The sequence below is a fragment of the Euprymna scolopes genome, chromosome 33 (genome assembly GCF_053919585.1).
Source record: "Euprymna scolopes isolate OS-2025 chromosome 33, ASM5391958v1, whole genome shotgun sequence".
NCBI classification, from domain to species: Eukaryota; Metazoa; Mollusca; class Cephalopoda; order Sepiida; family Sepiolidae; genus Euprymna; species Euprymna scolopes.
Window position 1 is genome coordinate 13,793,904 of NC_136514.1, and position 22,152 is coordinate 13,816,055.

The 22,152-nt window shown below is 35.9% G+C and overlaps 1 protein-coding gene across 1 annotated transcript in view; it reads right to left on the reverse strand.

Moving 5' to 3' along the window:
• Positions 1-8,458: 8,458 nt before the first annotated feature.
• The window catches only part of LOC145258146 (uncharacterized), a 22,258-nt gene continuing 8,564 nt past the window's right edge, over positions 8,459-22,152 (reverse strand). The window contains exon 2 of the mRNA XM_080115935.1: positions 8,459-9,393. Within this exon, the coding sequence (XP_079972061.1) occupies positions 8,799-9,393 (595 nt within the window). The 3' untranslated portion in view covers positions 8,459-8,798. The remainder of the gene's footprint in view (positions 9,394-22,152) is intronic.

A 22,152-nucleotide genomic window follows, 5' to 3' on the forward strand; every position in this document is an offset into this window, starting at 1 on the left:
ATAATAATAATAATAATAATAATAATAATAATAATAATAATAATAATAATAATGATGATGATGATGATGATGGTGGTGGTGGTGGTGGTGGTGGTGGTGGTGGTGGCGGCGGCGGTGATGTCATTCATCAAATTCCGTCTGTTTGTTTACAATATCACATCAGCTGATATTCGCCCTTAAAGTTGAGGATAGCTAATTTTTCATTCGAACATAGTCTACACTGGTCATCTAAGTCTGTACATGTGCTGGCTTGGCGTGCTACTTTCCACTCTACTATTGACGATCGTCCACTTTCCTTAAACTCCTAGTAATGCTTCGTTAATGTTTTTATTTGGCGTTTTGCGTTTTTGAATGTACTTCAGTGGTCGTAATATCTTAAAATTTCGAGAGGTCATTCCTATGTAATATTTTTTGTTATTACTTTTTTTCTTTAGCAAATACTGTGGCCTGGAAAATGATGCTTTTGGTTTGACATTTACAGCGTGCCTGAATTCTACAGTTGCAGTTTTTTTTTCTCTTTGCTAGTTTTTTTTTTTATTTCTATTAAGATTTGCGTCATTACTATTTCTAGTAAGTATTCTTTCGTTCTTTGTGTCATGTTTTTGTTGTTATGCTGATAAAGGTTTTATTAATTTTGTTATTATTTTCTTTTTTATTGCTCCCATTTAATATTTTATTATTGCGTGCTTTAATTATCATCTCTAAGTTTTCACAGGGATTGAATATATTTTTCAGTTCTGGCTCTTTATTGATTAGTTTTTATCCTCCCTAGCTATAAACCCAATCTTTCAAATCTTTGTGATCATACCCTGTGGTGTTATGCTAAACTATTACAACAATGGGCAGGTGGACTTGCCGTAAATTTCTATGAAAAGTAAACCAAATCCCAGAGATAATAATGGAGTAATTTTTTTTTTTTGTATATATAAATTGCTTCCATTATTTAAGACATGGAGAAATAGAGAAGAAAACGAAACTTCCATGAGCAGAGTTTTTTCACAAAACTGTTCATCTAGGGAGCACAATACCGCGGAGCTGCTTCCATGCTAACTATAACATGGCCGTTTTCAAGTCCAAAGAAAATAAGTTCTTGATAATCCGTTCTCTTAAATAAATTAATTGCTATCCAATTTCCACCAGCACAGTGCTGTCTCACCTGATATCCATTAAACCCTATTTTTCAGTGGCCTCTAGGCCTTGAAAATCGGTAACTCTATAGCATAAACGAAGTAGAAGAAAGAAGAAGAAGAAGAAGAAGAAGAAGAGAGAAGAAAAATAAGAAGAAAGAAAAACAAGAAAGAAGAAGGAGAAAAAGAAAAAGACCATCACATATGTGACTGCTTCTGCCACTACTAGTAGTGAGAGACGTCATTATCCATGGAGCAATGTGCTTAAAATGTATCACTCATAGACTCGGCTTTTTTCTGAAAGCTCTTTAAAAAGAAAAAAGTTCAGTAGGATTTTTAATAAAAAATAAAGTCTTCATAGATACATGGAAGTGTTTTTAAGTGCTGCTCTTTTATGTGCTTTCCGCTTCTTTTAATGAAGAAAGTAACACAAGAGAGTTTTTCATAAATAGTTTTATTTGGAGAGAATGGATGCAGGAGAACGAGATTAATTTTATCGTAACTAATTGTTTACTTCTTAACTTTACTTTCGAACTTACTGAAATTAATGACGCAAACGGACAGAGACTCGAGGTAACATTCCGCTTAGATTATTGACTTGTTTACATTATTGGCGGAGTCTTATTCGCACAGCTTCCATCGAGAAACAGATTTCAAAACCTTGGTTTTCTCTCAGCTCGAAAAACGTGACGCCATTCATTATCATTCGACTATGTTTTGTCTACTCTTTGACCTGGTACCCTCATTCCTCAACTTTACGTAACTCATCTTTCATTCAGCACTGGGAAGGATTCTGTTTTATAGATATGGATTATCATACATTCAGCGTGACCCTTATTAAAATTCACATTCCGTTTATGTAAGGTCCCTAATACTGGTTATTTTTTTGTTATGTATGAATGTGACGTCGCCTCCTGGGGAGACGCTAAATAACTCGTAAGTCAGGCGACAATTACCATGTCTGGGCTTGCTGCGCGTGAGTCTGGGGTATTTTTTTTTTAGAATTTCAGCATGGTAACGAAACACCGTCCAATCATATTAACCTTTTTGTATTGAATGCGTGGGCTTGGGCCATGTGTGTAAACTTAGTCTTGAGTCAAATTTTGAGAGGAGAGGACTGCATAGATTCTGGTCGACTGCCAATAGACATAAAAAATAAAGATAAGAATTTTTATTTCTATTAAAACGTTCTCGCTAGTGAAAGCAGAGAAGCAAGCAATCGACTGTTCTTATTGGTTCAATGAGACGTGAAACTAATCATTTTGTCACTAGAGGTTAAAACGCCGACTTGAAATCGTGAATTTTCGTATCTCTGAAAGATATGAGCGGACCATATGTGCACCTTGTGTGTCTCCTCATGAGAATAGAATTCAGCATCAGATTTTGTATGGACGACAATGGATTCGACATATCATTCAAGCATCGTGCATCCAATACATTATAAGGAAGTCATCGTGTTGTTATGACTTTCAGAATCGAACATCGGATGGCTTTATTCATATAAATATACAACCAGGGAAAAGGTTGATAAAGAAACATTTTTCTTTTCTTGATTTAATCGGAATATTTTTATCATTTGTTGGATTTTTCTTTTCTTCTGAAATTATAATTTGAACTTTGAATGACTTTAAAAGTGGCTCATACCAGACCACGTGGTGATTCGTATTTCTTTTCGCTGCCACGATAACTTTGCATCTCGACTTTGCGTCTTGCAACCGGGAACCTTGAGTGACTCTCATTTCTCCTCATGATTGTTTATTGTTTCTTTTCTTTCTTTTTCCTTCTTCGAAGATGTAATATGTTGCCGCGTGTAAATATAGGGGCAATCCTTTATACCAATTGTCACTATCCAGCTCCCCTACTCCCCGGGGAGTTGATCCCCATTTCTCCTTCACTCCTCACATTAAAAATCGGCCTTGTGCCTAATTTGCTCGGTGGAGGAGCATATAAATACCAACCCCACATATGAGACTTTGGTCAATATAGGGGCAATCCTTTATACCAATTGTCACTATCCAGCTCCCCTACTCCCCGGGGAGTTGATCCCCATTTCTCCTTCACTCCTCACATTAAAAATCGGCCTTGTGCCTAATTTGCTCGGTGGAGGAGCATATAAATACCAACCCCACATATGAGACCTTGGTCAATGTAGGAGCAACCCTTCATACCAATTGTCACTATCCAGCTCCCCTACTTCCCGGGGAGCTGGTGCCCGTTTCTCCTTCACTCCTCACATTAAAAATCAGCCTTGTGCCTTATTTGCTTGGTGGGGGAGCAAATAAATACAATCTGTTCCGGGAGATACTGCAAGCAAAGACCATATGTGGGGGCAACTCCACATATAAGACCTTGGTCAATGTAGGGGCAACCCTTCATACCAATTGTCACTATCCATCTCCCCTAACCCCCGGGGAGTTGGTCCCCATCTCCCCTTCACTCCTCACATTAATAATCGGCATTGTGCCTAATTTGCTCGGTGGGGGAGCAAATAAATACCCTTTTCTTTGCCTTTTAGCCAAGATCAAAGTGTAGCATCTGTTCTTACTACTTGCTCTACTTATTGTGATATAAAGTGGAAGATCACTTTTCTGTGTTAATTTAATGTAAAATGATCACACACTTTACAACCAGTCATTTTTAAAGCCATTCAAGTCATTCGCCAGATCATTCAAGTTGTTTTTGAAGGATTCCAGTTATTTTTTTTTTAAGCATTCAGGTCATTCTTAAGGTCATTCAATTCATCCTCATGTTCATTAAAGTCATTCTAAGTAATTTACTTTTTATTTATTTAAGTAATTTCAGCCCATTTTTCGGTCATTTTAGTTTATCTTTAAGAATTTCATATCAATCCTACATTCATTCAATCTGTAACCAATAATGTTTGTATAATAAACAGGCTATATATATATATATATATATATATATATATATATATATATATATATATATATATATATATAACTACTTCATTTACTCACATAAAATTAATATACGAAAGTATAAATTTATGCGTAAACTTTAAGTATTTACTTCAAAAGTGCTCAATGGTGGGTAGAGCTAGTTAGTAAGTTATAAAATATATATGGCGATTAAGCTACACTGAATATTCTGCGTTACATCCACTCTAGGACCCATAAGCCTGAAGAAACGCGGAATATTCAGTGTAGCTTAATCGCCATATATATTTTATAACACTACTATATATATATATATATAAATATATATATATATATATATATATATATATATATATATATATATATATATATATATATAGTAGAGATTTAGAAGGCTGTCACAATGCGAGGAATGAAATATAGTCGTTGTTGGTAAAAGTAGACGAGAACAAATCAATAAGTACATACACATCTCTTTATATATACATATATTTATTCGGTTGTATTAGGAAAAATGTCTTACTTGTTATGTCTGCGACAATATCCATTATTAATTTGGGAAAAAAAATTCCCTTTTCAAATGGTGAACGTAACAGATCGATTCAAAGCATGCTAGATGGTGGAGCGGAAGTTGGATAGCTGTGTGGGGCCTCGGAGCAAATGTGAGGAGGGGGTTTATGTATGGTCTGATTAGGTAATTAACATGTTTATATTTTTATTTATTTACTTGGTTATTTTTTTAGTTTATAACTTGTTGCTTTAGCGTGAGCTTTTTTTTTAAATTTTGTATGTTCTCTATTTTGTTGTCTTTATCATTATTATTATTATTATTATTATTATTATTATTATTATTATTATTATTATTATTATTATTATGTATTTATTTATTTTTTATTTATTTTTTTCTGCTGATGTGTGGGATGCCTTAGTTTATCCAGGTCACGTAAGTCGCGGGTAGGCTGTGTCCGGTTAGCTATTGAAGAATAAAAGTATGGGTGGGATGTGAGAGAGAAGGGGAGGTGGGGTGCGGGGTGGTACGCTCCCAGTCGGCAACTGGGTGTTTAGGTTAGTGTTGCCAGGAGTAGGAAGATAGGTGGGAAGGAGGACATTGGGATGACATTCCTTGGGAGTTGTTAATTAATTTATTTCTATAAAATTATAAGTGGTAATAGATGGGACATTTTTTTATTTAATTGGTTAGCAATTTTTCTTTTTTTTTTTTTAATTATTTATTGTTTTTAATATATACTGTTGTTTTTTATTTATTAAATTTCTTTTATTTATCTATTTTTCTTATATAATTTATATGGGAGGGGGCTTGTAGTAAGGTCCTATCTGGAATGTAAGTTGGTGTATGAGCGGTGTGCAGTAGTGCACCTGTTCTAATGGGTTATGGTTGTAATGGTAAGTCTTTGGTGGGTGCTGTATGTAAAGTTATGTAATGAATGAAACCATACAATCATAACCTATTAGAACAGGTACACCACTGCACACCACCCACAGCCCAACTTACATTCCAGATAGGACCTTACTACTTAAAAGCCCGCCTCTTTGGGTAGAGCACTGTCGTAAATAATCTCACCCGCTACCTAATTGGCTGAAAATGCGAAGCTCGTTGTTTGTTTGTTTACGAACAGACGATTTGAGCACTATAAAAGTGGTGGCGGGTGTCTATTTAAATAGACATTCCGACGAGTTTACGGGCGTCAATTCCATGGTCAAGTGGGAGAACCGCTGACTGTCAACACGACGGTTCTAGGTACAATCCTTGGCTTGGGAGAGATGCTAGTCTAGCGGCACTGATGAGTTGTGATACAACGAAACAGGACTGTATGTCGATGACTACAAATATATATATATATATATATATATATATATATATATATATATATATATATATATATATATATATATATAGATATGCTACAAATATGTGTGGTTGTAACATTTAGGGGCACATTGCTTAAATCAGGAAAATTAAGCTAGTTTACATATAAACAAATAAAATTGTAAAACCTAAAATTATTTTCATCCTCTCCCCCCCTCTCTCTCTCTCAATCTCTCTATCTACATCCTTTTTTCTTTCTAACGTAACTTATGTTTAAATATGATTATCACTTGTGTTTATATTGCCTTTGTTTGCAAATGAATATTTCAATCTTTGTTTTATTCTTTCCGTTATAATCCTCAACTGTAAATAACCAGTTAGTGAAAACGAAAAGAGTGTGAGCGGTTAGTACCTTATAAAATAAGAGTAGGTCACTTAGAACAATAAACGAGAGAGGGTGAGGGTAATAGGCAGAGTATTCCTAAGAGATGGGTCATTTGTTGTAAGTTGCGTCTAATAAAGATAATTAAAATGGAAGTTGTTTTCAAACACCACTCAATCACAAAACTAACGGATTTTTAAATTAATAATTTTAAATAATACTTGCGTAATTAATTAATTAATTAATTACACATCAAAAATCAATTACATATCAATTAAAAAAATTAATTACACATCAAAAATCAGTGTTTCAAGTGTTAATATAATTAATTAATTAATTATATTAACACATGAAACACTGATTTTCCAATACCCTTGGTTCCGGATGCTGGCGCGATTAAATTAAAACACCCGATGTACATTCCTATTTTCATGTTTTAATAAGTTTATAAATAAAATAATAAAAATTCATCCTCCATATTTTTTTTTTATTGATGTACAAGATAAATGCAGAACGAAGATAATTTTTTATATCTACTTTGTCATTCTTATTATCGACCACAAAATAGCTCGAAATCATAGAAATGGCTTTTCTAAAAACCGTAATCTTCATTTCTTCAGGTAGAATAGTGAAAATACACCTCGTTTAACTTAATTTAAACTCATTGCACACTGATTAAGGCTTAGTTATCATGTTTGAGTTAAAACCTAAACGAGGCAAACTGTTGATCTTTCTTTGTGTCAGTGGGCCGTTTTCCGCCATATTGAAAATCATTGAATTGTTATTTTATTTATTTTTTTTTTTATTCAATTTTCACCCCAAACAAGGCACAGTGCCACTTTGAAGCAGGGGTCTACTATCAGGGACTTAATTAGCGGGGTCATTATGAAGGGAGATGAGTAGAAAGATGTTTGTTAACATTACACTTGAACTTCTGCATATCAGTGCAGTTGGGAAAGCAGAATCCAGGACGGGATTTCCAAAGACCCACAGTTCTGGGGAAGAAACTATTGGAGTAAAAGGCTTTCTTGCACCTAGGGATCTCCACTGTAAAGGGATGAGATTTAGTAGTTTGTCGGGTTTGACGGGGTAGTTACGTCGGGGAGGAACAAGTGTTTGCAGTTCGTCAGAGCATTCACCATTAGGGTATTTGTAGAACAGGCAGAGGGATGCAACATCTCGTCGATGGGACAGAGGCTGAAGCCTAGATGACAGTTCAGGACCTATCAGGTTGGCAACTCTCTTTTGAACCCTGTCCAGGAGCGAGAGACAAGCAGCAGATGCACTAGCCCAGATGTGACAACAGTACTCCATACATGGGCGAATGGTGGCCTTATAGAGGTATAGGATACTGTCAGGCGTAAGTAGTTTTCTAGCACGGTAGAGGGAGCCAACCCTCCTTGCAGCAGCCTTGGCAATGCTCTCAATGTATCTATTCCAGTTCATATTCCCTGTAAACGTTAGGCCGAGGAATTTAAAAGAAGTACTTTCAGGCAATCTGTTCTTGGCCATTGCTATTGGTGGTAGAGAAGGTTCCTGGATTCATAAGTTCTCTGAATAGTATTAGATAAACAGAACTTAAGTTGATCGTTTGAATCAGACCATTTTAACGAATGTTAGTCTGGGGCAAAAGCTTTATATAATAACTTACTAGTTCTCACCTCAATCCTCACCGCTGGTCTTTTGAGTTCTGAGTGGTAAACATCCCACCAGGTTTTCACTGCGATTCTTTCTGTCCATTTCTCTTCTAGCTAATTTGATGTCTAATACTAACCGTTATTAATGTTATGAATGTTGCAAGTACAGAAAAGTTGTGAAAGACTTTCACTATTTTTGTTATGTTTTATGAAAAAATACATTTTAAATTAAGTTAAAACACAAAGACCTCATAAAGGCAGGTAGTGGAGTAACTTAGCTGTGCTTTGGTAATATTTATTTCTCGTATGTATATTTTTCGCGCTATTTTTTTCTTCATTGGCTGTTGTAAGATATCCTAATATCTAACTGAAAATTATTGAATATTTCAGTATTGTCATTTGATTTGCTTAAGTTATTTTATATCAAATTGCACTGTAACCGCCTTAAAAAAATAAACTTCCCACAGACTACATGTAATGCCCCAAGCAAAATATAAATTTCTAATATTTTATTTGTTTTCTGCTTACAAATAAATTTTCTATAATAAAATTTAAAAATAAAACAAACAAAACGCTTGAAAAAGATATTTATTTAAAAAATATTTTATTGATTTTTAAAAGTTTAAATCTTTATCAATCTCAAACATGTTTTCGAAACAAAACACCGAAGACATAAAATCACAAGGTCGCCATTTTGCTTTGTACATTAACATCTGAAGGGGGAATATTTACGGAAGCTCTTAGGACAGAATGTTTTTTTTTTTTTCGTATATAAAGTCTTTAAAAGCCTAGGTATTCCACATGGAAATGTCCAGCGTGCAAACTCACAATTACGATGACAGTCAATGCCAATTTAGAAGTGACAAAAATAAACTATTGCTATCTCTATTATAACAAACAAAGAATGATTTAAACGATGTCCGTGATTTAATAGCCGTACGGACAACGATAACAGCACCCTCTCCAACGGGTCATAGTACAGCACATGCAGGTGCTGTAGGAGCTACCGAGATTGAAGCTACGTTTTCGGATCAAACCGGTTGTTTCGTCAGGAAGTGGGTTCTTGAAGACCGCGGTTTCAGCAGGCAAACCGGTGGCCATTTTGCACGTCTCACAACATGGCTTGCTCTTAGTAGTTTGGCAGCAGGCACAAGAGACGAGGCTCAAATCGGTGATGCTGGTATATGGTGACCCTTGCAAGTCACTCGACGACACGGGTTCTATGTCACTTCCGCTATCGATGCCGTTGCTGCTACTGGTGATTATACTTCCGGTTCTCTTCTTCTCTGGGGCGTAAAACGGTATCGGCACGTCCCAATGACTGGTGCACGCCTGACAACAATAGGCGTCGTACGTTGCCATGCAACAATAGCAGCTGCCGGAAGCGATGCTACGTTTAACCACGGTTTTCACGTACCCATTGGGAGTGTGAGGGTCCTGAATACTTAGAGCTCCACTGAAGAAGCCAAGGGCCACAATGAGGCTGCAAAGTTCGATGGCGCAAACACCCAGTCTTGATAGTCTGAAAGATAAAAAAAAAATTAGATAACAATAAATGCAAACTAATTTTTGGACTGTATCGTGTTTGATACTATAGAAACACCCCCTCAACTGTTAGGAATTTTAAAAAATAATGAAAAATATAAGAAAAAAAAGAGGAAATAAGTTCATCAGCAGAAGAATGGAGAGGATTGGAAGTTGTTGTTGCCAATCCAATGGGCCAGGAGATACAACAACATCAGTGGAGGAACGTGAGTTTAATACTTATTTTTTAGTCTGTTGTATTGCGATACTATCGATGTTCCCTCCATCCTCCTCAAGTGTTAGGAAGTTAAAAAAGAGGAAAAAAATATAACAAAAAAATATAGCAAAAAAATAGCAGAAAAATTAGGAAATAAGTTTATCAGTAGAACAATTAAGATGAAGTTGTTCACCAAGGCAAACAAAAGAAAGCTGAAATGGGAGTGTTAATCAAGGTGCGGCAGTGAACGGAAAAATGACCGGATATATATTTAGAGTTATTTTAAGGGCAGTTTAAGTGAGGTGGTAGGTTTATATATATATATATATATATATATATATATATATATATATATGTGTGTGTGTGTGTGTGTGTGTGTGTGTGTGTGTGTGTGTGTGTGTGTAAGCGAGATAAGACAGATTAAAATCCGATGAAAAATCCTGATAGATATTACTAGAGGTAATACTTTCAGGGTGATCCTATATATATATATATATATATATATATATATATATATATATATATATATATATATATATATATATATATATATATTTATTTATATATATATATATATATATATATATATGGGGGGAGGTGTGTGTGTGTGTGTGTGTGTGTGTGTGTGTGTGTGTGTGTGTGTGTGTGTGTGTGTGTCTGTGTTATTGAATAGTTATTTAGGAAAAGAAAAGTACAACAGTGCTTGGATTTACTTCTTTTTATTAAATTTATTCTGTGAAAATGTCGCTCAGACCAAATCGATATGAAGTAATTGGCGCTTAATGAGTTCTACGCATTTCGATTTCATTTTGAGACAAAACTATCTTATTGACAACAACGTCAAGTCAATAAAATTAATTGGACTTGGAACTACAAACGACGCGACCAAATTAGTCGAAAAGATCCATGCATTGAATTGCTTTCTTGAAAATCTTAATAAATATTAAAGAGATTCGTGTCAAATTCGCAGAAGAAGCAAGTCTAATACGAACATTAACTGCATAAGATGTTCTGAACAGATTCCATCGAATAGAGAATTAAACAAGCTCAGCATGAAAAATAATTTTAAATATATTAATCACTTGTAGCCAAACCTATATAATTGTATGGAAAGTTCAGCTAGATCACTAGACGATTATGAGCTAGTGTTATGTAACGAAAGCCACAAGTTTGAATGGATGGAATGATTGATGGATGAGGGGTCAACGGACTAATCTTAGTGAATAAAGAGAATTTGTCGAAATCACATTATTTTTCTGCCTTCTGACCAGACACCCAAGCAGAGCAGACACAAAAAAGTCGCTGCCCTTCAAAATCGAAATAAGGGTGGGGGTGAGTGCACAATGTTAAATAGTGTGCGGTCCAGGCCCTCTCTCTCTCTCTCTCTCTCTCTCTCTCTCTCTCTCTCTCTCTCTCTCTCTCTCTCTGATATATCAGCCCATGTTTTAAACTACACATGCGGCACAAAGAAATTCTGCACTTGTAATTTTTTTTCAAAAACTGCAAATTTAAGCTAAATTTAATGTAACTGTTTAAACAAACTATGCCTCATTTGAATGGCCTTTTATTCTTCTATAATTTTATCTGTTTATATTTGACTTTTAATTGAAATATTCTAGTGTTCACCTTAATTTAAAAAAAAATAACTTCAAATTGAGGATGCAAAAAGAAAGTTCGCACAATGGAAAATTTTTTATTTAAATGTAACTTAAGGACATTAATGCAACACAAATACAACAGGAACACATAGAACTAGTTAATATTTAGCAGCATAGCCCTTTTGTAATTTGACAGCCTGCAATATTTTAGGAATTCCTTGAAGTAGACTGCAGCAATACTCCGGGGAAAGGGCATCCCACTTTTCTTTAATTTTTGTCGAAAGTTCTTCCAAATTGAAAATTTTATCATTGCGTAGCTGTTACTTGATAAAATGCTAGACGTTTTCGATAGGATTGAGGTCTGGAGATTGTGCAGGCCAATCCAAGCACGAAATATCATGCTATTTCAGGAACCTTTTCACATTGTCAGCTCTGTGGATGGGAGCATTATCCTGCATGAAAATGGGATTATCATCCAAATTCCGACCAAAGTAGGGTAGAAAATGCTAAGTCAACATATTAATGTATTTGGTCGAATTAATTCAACCTTGCAAGTGAACTATAGGCTCTGGATCATTGGTACTAATAATGCCCACCACCAAAACTGAACCTTCACCACCTTGCAGCATTGAAACTAAGCACCTAGGATTAAATTCTTCGTCTTTCCTCCGACTTACGTACTGCCTATCATGACTGCCTAGCCGATTGAACTTGCTTTCGTCGCTAAAAAGCACTTTTGACCAATATGAAGAGTCATGATCTTCATTGCATCTGACAAAGTCCAGACGGCGCTTTCTGATCTTTGCAGAATCATTGGCTTGCGTCTTGCAACATATCCTCGCAAATTAAATTCCTTTAATTTGTTCTTTACAGTAGAAAGAGAGCACTTTTTAATAAGCTTGCATTGTTGTTGGATTTGGGAAGCCGTTTCAAATCTGTTTCTTAGGCTGCGGATCTTGATAGCATTGTCTTCCCTATTAGAAGTAACTCTTAGTACGATCAGATTTAGGGGCATCGCGAACACTGCCGGTGTTTTGGTGCTTTTGCACAGTGTTTCGTACCGTTTTCTCATCACATTTCAATCTGCGGCCGATTTCTCGATTGTGGTGGAGATTAATGACTTCCTGACGATCACTAAGAGAAAGTTGTGGCATACGGATTAAATGTTACGTTGTATAACCTGGAACAATTACGATTACAAATACTTTGTTGCTTGTTGGTGAATATTTTAAACTGATTTAGGGGCGATAATTTAAGCTGGTTTTAACCGAATTTGTTGTTGCGGACTTTCTTTTTGCCTCCTCAATTAGAAGTTATTTTTTTTAAATTGACGTGAACACTAGAATATTTCCATTAAAAGTCAAATATGAACAGATAAAATTATAGAGGGATAAATAGCAAATCAAATAAGGTATAGCTTGTTTAAACAGTTACATTAAATTTAGCTTAAATTTACAGGTTTTTTTTTTATTACGAGTGCGGAATTTCTTTTTGCCGGCACTGTATATATTTGTCTGCGATTTCCTGAAATTTTCTATTTGTTTGAACAAATACATCTTCAATTGAATCAACCAAGTTTGTTGTGTAAGGTGGCCGTTACTTTTTAACTATGTCGTTACAGTTCAAAACTTTCGGATCCCACACGCTGTTCGGCACCAGCGCAAAGGAACTAAGAAATAAAAAAGAACAGAAATGAAATTCCGACTTGGCTTTTTTCCTGTTTAACAAAAAAAAACATTTATTACTTCTGTATCAAATCACCTGGTTCAATAATGGTTACAATAAGGAACAATAAAGTTTTGCCAATCATAGCTAACGATAATCATAATGAAAAATTTGAGATGCTGTTTCTTTTGGCCTGTTAGAGATAATCTCTACTTTTATATAACAGGAACTTTGTGTGTGTCTGTGAGTTCGTTCTCTATAGACTCGAAAACGGCTGGGCCGATTCTTATGAAATTTCACACAAATGTACTTTCTGTGTCCGGGAGTGTTCGTAGATAGATTTTGTGCCGGGATGTCTTCGATAAGCATCGATAATCGACATAATCCGATGAAAGAATGAACGGACGATTTTGACAAAAGTTAACACCTTATACAACTTCATATCGCAAGTGAATTTGAGAAATTTTATTACCACACACGCTGAAAGGCCCGACATAAATTCAACAGTAGGCTCGTTGATATGAGGAGCGCATTCGAAATGCTTCCGTTTAGAGCACAATTAAAGCATGATACTTGACTTTTGTATTTTATATTTAATTCAAGCCATTATATATAAAATACTAGCAGGAATACCTGCCGTTGCCCAGGCCCATAAAAGTAAACAAAAGAGTGTTTATTTGTAAATGAAGCAATTGGATAATATGGTAATATTTTCCTTAGTTTTTTAGAAGGGCTTCCATCTCTTTCTCTGGATACTCAGGGAAAATAATTACAGATCATATTTAGACGCCTCCCCCCACCTGAGCTAGCAGCTGTGCTTCAAAATTGATAATGATTGTCTTCAAGTCCAACGTAAACAAGTTCTTGATGAACCGTCCCCCTAAGTAATCCAATTTACAAAATTCCCACTACTTATGCGTACTACGCTTTAATCACATTGACTAATGTATACCCATTAACCCTTATCCTCGAGTGACCTCCGGGCCTTGATAAGTGGTGATTCCTGTGTAAAAAAAAAAACAAAAAAAAAAAACAAACAACACGTGGACTTTCTAAGCTTTTTTTTTTTCGTTCATATTCATAAGCGTGTTTCATTAAGAACACTCTTCTCTTTCATTCTCTTTTCTACTTCTAGGATAACGAAGACGACTCAATAAAATTATTTTTTTTAGTCACATTCACCCCAAACAAAGCATTGCCACGTGAGCGTAAGGGGCTACTATTTGGGACCATGTTTACAGGAGATATCGGTTTACATTACATTAAAATTTCTGCATTCCCTCCCTGCTACCTGCTTCCCTGATTGTATTGATACAAGCAGGCAACAGGGAGGGAATTCAAGCCTAGCAGTCCAAGGTAAAAGATATAAGAGCATCTTTTTCCGGGATCTATATACGACATAATCACGTTGACACACCGGTTATCGTAAGATCACCGAAGTTAAGCAACGTTGAGCTTGGTCACTACCAGGTGGATGACCAATTTGGGAATTCCAGACGCTGTGAGTAGGAAGACGTCGACACCTCTCTGCAAGAGTTGCAAAAACCTAACGTCTTTATCTCCCCTAACGGGGATATAAATGCGGCTGTTGGCTGCTTATGAATTTCATACTCCCATGGATCTTCCTCCTTTGGAAGAAGCCGGTTAAACCCGCATAGTTATTGCCGTTTCCATTTGTTCCGGCATCCAGGGATCTTGGCAGTGAAGAGGTGGGATTTTGTTGCTAAACGAGTTTGTCGGAGGTATGTACGTCGAGGGGGGCACAAGTGCCAATAGTTCATAAGAGCACATAGCCTTAAAATACTTGTAAAACAAGGATAAGGATACAACGGTGCGGCGATGGGAAAGGGGTTGGAGTTTAGTTGACTACATGTTAGAATGAGACTATCGTGATTACAATTCTAAATACCTTCCATGCCTGTCTCTCTTCGTCTCCGATAACGAAGGAGAGAAAAAAAGAGAAAAACACATGACCACTTTTCCCTCACTCTTCCCATACACATAAGTCATTGGAGGTTAAGGTTAGGGTTATGGTCGAGTTTCGAGTTTCAGGCTAACAGCGACTGGTCAAATCATCGCCTACGCGAAAGTGAATAGTCACGTATCATCCCGGAAGTGTGATGTTGGCGCCGCTTTTAAGCATGCGCAGAGACATCGTGCGTCAAAAGCAAACATGACGTCTCTGTTCTCCGGATAAATATGTCTATTTTCGGAGAAACGTCTAATTTGGAAAAATTGAACATTGAATGCAGCAGCACCAACTCCTGGGAATATACACCAGACAAAAAACAAAAAACAGCCACTATGACTATGTAATCTCAACATCTACGTGCATAGAAAACGGAGCTTATTAAACCTGACATGGTGATACAGTAAAAGAATGCATGTATAACAGTGACGGACTATTTTATAACTATTTGATTTTGCGAAAAGTTATTATGCCGAGCTGATTCTAGTCACTTATTGACCAACCAGATGACTCGGCGGACTAATCTTCTAACATATATTTCACAACATTTTGTTTACAACAAGAATATCACATATTTACTTCGGCTACGAAACCAAGAGTATGCGCCATTTTTTTTTTTAAATGACCTGTTCCCTGTTGACTGAGGTTAGAGTTGCGTTCTGTGTACTCCTAGGAGGTCTATTCTCTTAGGCCTTTACCTCTCATCTTTCGGGGAGAGTAAGTTTATTGCTTACTGCCTGAGATGCTGTCTTCACTTCCCTCGCTTTCCTGACCTTTTGTCACATCTTCCTGCGATAGGAAGGAAGTAAATTTATTTCTAATTGCCAGCAATGAAACAACACCGTTCTTCTCCATTTCCTTCCGCCAGGCCAAGCTCAGATAGTTTTTATGTAAAACTTATGAGATCAATATATATTTACAAATCAGAAAGCCTCGATGCAAACGGTTAAAAAGCATTTTCTTTTAAACTTTTCCACTCCAACAAGGATCCAGTCTAACAGGGGATTGTGGGAATTGAGTAGCGAGATGTCTGCTTATATTACATTAAAACGTCTGCAAGTTAATGCAGTCAGGGATACAGGAAACAGATAGGGAATTCCAAAGTCTAGCAGTCTGATAGATGACACTATTAGAATATTAGGATTTCTAGAATCTTGAAACCTCTATAGTGAAGGGGAGAGATTTTGCTGCTTGTCAAGTTAGTCGGGTGTATGTAAGCCGAAGAGGTGACAAGTGTTATGAGTTCATCAGAGCACATGGATGCAACATGGATGAAACATTGCGGCGATTGTATAGAGGTTGAAGCTTCTTGATCGACCTATCAGATTTGAGATTCTGCTTTGGACCCTATCCAAGAGTAAGAGAGTAGTGGTAGATGCACCAACCCAGATACGGCAACAATACTCCATGAATAGACGAACTGGAAGAGCACAAATGTTTTAATAACACATGACAGCGGCATCTTTCTTTCAATTTCTGTCGCCAAGCTCATCTGCTGGGAGCCTGCACTTCACAGAGAAATTACTATCATACCGTGTCACGCACTCACATTGTTTTCAGATAAATAAACTTTCCACCTTCTCATAAAAAAACAACAATACATACTCCGGATGCATGTAACGCGAACTTTCAAATATTTCTTACTAAAAATGTATTTATATTGTAGGGGAATAACGAAGATGAACAGTGGTTGTTTTGGGGAGTGAGATCCAGACAATAGGAGGCGAAAGTGTGGGTCGAAATCCATGTGAGGGAATCTAAGGTGACGTTATTCTGGTCCCTAACCCTCCATCCATCCAGCGCGGCCGTAGCCGAGATTGAACTCGCTACACGAGTTTGTAGTGTAATTTGAATCTTTTCGGTAGCTGAATACTTGATGCTTCGCCAGGGCTATCAAGGGTATTTTTATCGTGACGCCATCACTAGAGGGGGTGCCTATGACGACTTAAAAGAGACCCATCCACCCTTGAGAGAAGGATAGACCGCGCCAGTTTCTCAACCTGGTATTTTACCTCGCGGTACATACAGCGCCTCGCCTTTGGCCATCCATCTGGTACTGGCCAGGCTCAACATTGCTTAACTTCGGTGATCTGGAGAGAACCAGTGCGTCAACGTGATTGTGCCGTAATCCTACCTTGCATTGTAGAGAGCACTTATTCCCCATGTTGAACGCATTACAGCGTTGGCAGGAAATCACCGTCTTATTTAAGATAGAGATTCCAGCACACTGGTGAGTTTATAAACATTTGTATTTGTTTTGTTGTGTTAATTGTCTTTGTTACAGGTGTGGATGTGTTAATAAATGTTCATGAATGTATGTACCGCGCCGAATCGTAGAAATTTCCAGGTTGGTATCTGGGGTTGCGTTTAATTCACTGGAGGAGATGCGCCTCCGAATAAACTCGCCGGATTGGCGACAAGGCGGTACTTCACGTAATGGTGTTCCGGCAATCTACTGCAAGATGCCTTCCTGGACCTGCATGTCAAGCACATGTTTGCCGCAACGAATGATGGCATCTAAAGTGCGTGCGACACGAAATTGTACCGGGTAGCTGGTTCTGGCTTAATCCTAATTAGCAAAAATGTATACTCGTATCCGAGTTCTGCCAACGACGACGATATATGTACTTGGGCTCAGTTTAGTTCGTTATTGCATATTATTTATGATTATTATTTTCTATTACAGGATAATTAAATTAATTTTCAGACTATGTTACAACAATATAAATAATTTTGCTCAGTGGAGTCTTATTTCTTTTCCATCAACTTTTAATTATAGGACGTCTCTCGTAATTAATACCAAAATTCGTTTCTATATTTATACAATACATATATATATATATATATATATATACATATATATATATATATATATATATATATATATATATATATATATAATGTTAATTAAAAAACGGTTAGAGGTTATATGTAATATTAATTAAAACGAGAATATAATAAAAATGACTGGACTTTTTGTTCGTTAAAAACGGACAAAAGTTATGGCCCGTTGACTAACACTGAGTGCTTTATGTCAAATTGATGACTAAATATTGTTAGCTTTGTACTTATTTTTGCATTAAATACTAATCCTTATTAATCCCGAACTATGCATCGAACGGATACCATAATACTTGGTTCACTGCGCCTCATCATAAGAAAGGTCGATACAAAATTTTAGTCAGACCGACCAGTTTTGAAAAAGAAAATGTAAGTGGCAGACAGACAGACAGACAGACAAATAGACTAAAAGAAATATAATATAGATGTTGATAACGGTAGATAGGCATGTATAATTCCATTAGAAATTAACTTACTACATTTATGACGAGGATATGGCGTCATAGAAGAAAGTCAATGTGATTCTGATTTTTTTGGAGTTTATGACATCAAAGTGAGCAGACGCCTTTTTCGATGTCAACTTTGGTTATGGGTGTGGGTTGAGAAATTACATATTATGCAGATATAAATTGCTGTAAATTACTGGGTAAAATAAACTTAAACTTATAAGTAAATAATGGCTCATTACAGTTATTAGAAGATAAGATTAGGTTGACAAGAATGTTCTTGCAGAATTTTTAATTTTGATTTCAAATGATGTACTTTCGAGTAAGTTTTCGTTATAATACCTTTACTTTATATATCATTTTAAAAAGCGTTTTTCGTTCTATCTAATCGTTTAAAATACAATCGTTTTAAAACAATTATGTCTTCTTTTCAGAACGTTGAATACAAGATCAAAAAAAGCAAATTCGTACAATTTTCTTATTTCAATTTAAGCTAGGCCGAAAAGCGGCTGAAACAACTCGCGATATTAACGAAGCGTTTGGTCAGGAACTACTACTGAACGCACATCACAATGGTGGTTTAAGAAATTTCGTGGCAGTGACAAGAGTCTTGAAGATGATAAGCGTAGTGGTCGGCCATCGGATGTTGACAACGATCAATTAAAAGTCTTAGTTGAAGCCAATCCACGCACAACTGTTCGATAACTTGCTTCTGAATTAGACGTAACGTATACGACGATTTCCAGCCGCTTGAGTGAGATTGAAAAGACAAAAAGATTTGATAAATGGATGCATCACGAATTGGACAACAACCAAAAGAAATGCCATTATAACGTGTCATCTTCCCTTCTTTTGCGCAACAAGAACGACTCGTTTCTTGATAGAGTTGTGACTTGCGATGAAAAGTAGGTTCTTTAGGACAACCGGCGGTGCTCATCTCAGTGGTTAGACGCCAACGAAGCTTCACAACACTTCTCGAGGCTAAAGTTGTACCAAAAGAAGGTCATGCTGACTGTTTGGTGTTCTGCAACCGGTATCATTCATTATAGTTTTTGAATGCAAGTGAAATAATTATGGCAGAAAAGTATTGTCAACAAATGGGTTACTTGCATCAGAAACTTCAACAACATTCAGCATTAATTAACTGAAATGTCCGATCGCACGTTACTAAACCGACCCTGCAGAAGTTAAACGAATTAGGCTATGAATCTCTGCCTCATCCGCAATACTCTCCATACCTCTCACTTACCGACTACCATTTTTTACAAGCATCTCGACAACCTTCTGCGTGGGAATTGCTTCAAAAAACTAAGCGATATACCAAAACGCCTTCAGCGACTTCGTCAGGAGGCAAGATTTTTACGTTACTGGCATAAATACATCTGTTTTGCGTTGGCAAAATGTGTTGATTCGGATGGTGCTCGATCAATAAATTTTTGTTTGAGCCGAGATATGTTCATCTGAATTTAAAAGTTAAAAACCGCAATAACTTTCTTGTCAACCTAATAGAAAAACAATTTGAGAGACGAGCTATCCACAGAGCAATTTGCGATGTTTCAACAGAACAAGTGTTCGAACAGTAAAGCGAGCAAAATGTGTTAATTTTTTTTTTTTGTTTCTTCTTTTTTTTTGTTGCAAATTGAGATCAAAGAATACGTCATTATATCGTGTGTGTGTGTGTGTGTGTGTGTGTGTGTGTGTGTGTGTGTGTGTGTGTGTGTGTGTGTGTGTGTGTGTGTGACTATTATATTAAACAGAATTCAACCATTTATATTTCGAAAAAAAAAAAAATGATTCCAAATGAATATTAATTAAATACTTAAAAAATTGTTTATATATTTATACGTTTGTCGGGTAATCCGGTGTCTTGAAAAATATCATTTTAAACCAGATGTTTTGCAAAATTTCAGGGTGTCCCAATATATATATATATATATATATATATATATATATATATATATATATATATATATATATATATATATATATATATATATATGATTAAAATGATTATTATTTCATACCTACAGACACTTACGCAATCATCAACGTGGACTGACATTTCCTGCCGGTTGGGAGATTCGAACCTATCCTCTACCACTCTATCAACCTTTGACTCCATTTGCTAATTTTCTACCTCTGGGCCACCATACAACTGCCACGAGAATGAAAGGAATTAATAACTAATAAACGCGCAATTCGGGGGCAAAAATTAGACAATCCAGAGTGTTCGAACGACGGAAGTTGTGAACATTGCATAAACGCTAGTTAACTGCGTCCTAGTTTATACTTCCCAGACAGTGCCCATCCTTAAGTATTCTTTAAGGCACTTCATAATTTTAATTAAATAATAATTATTATTTATAATTATTGTTTATACCTACAGACAACAATGTTTTGTGCTTACGCAATCATCAGTGTACAATGACATTTCTCATATACACACTAGTGTTTCATCCTTTTGAAAGTGTAGGGAATCACGAACCCGGCTAAGAAGCCATCTCTGACTGCATTAGCAAGGAACAAACCCCTCGGCCAGTGAGAACCATAACAAAAATATAGTTGAAAATTAACATTTATAAAGCGTAATTGTCATTCAAGTAAGTTCAAGAATGATCAAGTTAACATCACAATCTACGCATGTGACTGACTTTTTTCATTTCAACGTAAAGTGCTCAACGATAAGAACCCAGTTTTTAAAGGGTCATATATAATTATTACTATAATTATGTTTCAGTACATACAAACACTAGTGTTCCATCGTTTCGGGGATCATCAAATATTGATCAGTTTACTAATCCCCAAAACTAAACAATTTCGCACCACTTTTATGTTACTTTACAAAGATCAAAATCAACAAATAATGATACTAAACCTTATGTCTAGATTTCTTATTTTAAGTTTGATTCAAATCCATTTAATGATTGTTTATTCTAGAAAATTCTTAAAATTTTAGGCGTAAACTGAAGATATCTTAAGAAGAAACTGAAATTCAGTAAATCTAGCTTATTGTCTAAAGCCTATGGATCAAGTTTGACGCAAATCTGAAATATTTGAATTTTCACATGCGAGGTCATGCCCATGTTCAAAACAATTTTTAAATATTCAAAAAGAAAGTGAAATTTGAGGAATATTTATTAATTAATGTCTAAACTATTGCCGAAACCTTTCTCTCTTTATAAAAAAAAAACAACAAAAAAAAAGGTATCTGAACTTGTTCGTAGACCTCTTGTTACTTCCCTAGATAAATCTAAACTCAATAAGACAAAATTATCGCTCTCTAAGAGGTGACGGTGGCCAAGTGGTTAATGACTCGGGCTGACAACCTGGGTGTGCCAAGTTCGAATACGGTTTCTTATGGGGATGTTGGCAACCTTCATGTGGTTTGTCTTGTAAGTACCCGATGCCTTTCTAGAAAGGATTCTAACTAGACATATTATCGGGGAAACCAATGCCAACAATCGAATCATCTCATTCATATGAAATAAATGATGAATAAAATCAATGAAATGAGTGAATGAAACTCAGTTTAGCAGCCGAGTTTCAAAATGTATAATTATCAGTTAATTAGTTTAGAATTGAACCTTCTACATACAAATATACGCATCCTTAACTTCATGCTGCATATACATACATATATATATATATATATATATATATACATATATATATATATATATATATATATATAGAGAGAGAGAGAGAGAGAGAGAGAGAGAGAGAGAGAGAGAGAGAGAAAGAGATCAACATGTTTCGACGTAGCACAGTTATTCAATGCGGCTAAACTAGTAGCTGCCTCAAGCCAGGATTGAAACCTGACCTCCTGGTCGACAGTCAGTGATTCTTACCGTTATGATATTTGGCTAATGCTAAGATGAGTATGTTAAATTACCACGATCAAATATTGTCCAAACGTCTAAGCTCCATAAATTTACTCAAAGAGCATTGCATTATGAAGTTTTAACGAGATTCATACAAGAGCGTTCAATACCGAAGTAGAGCAAAATATACTTTTCATTTG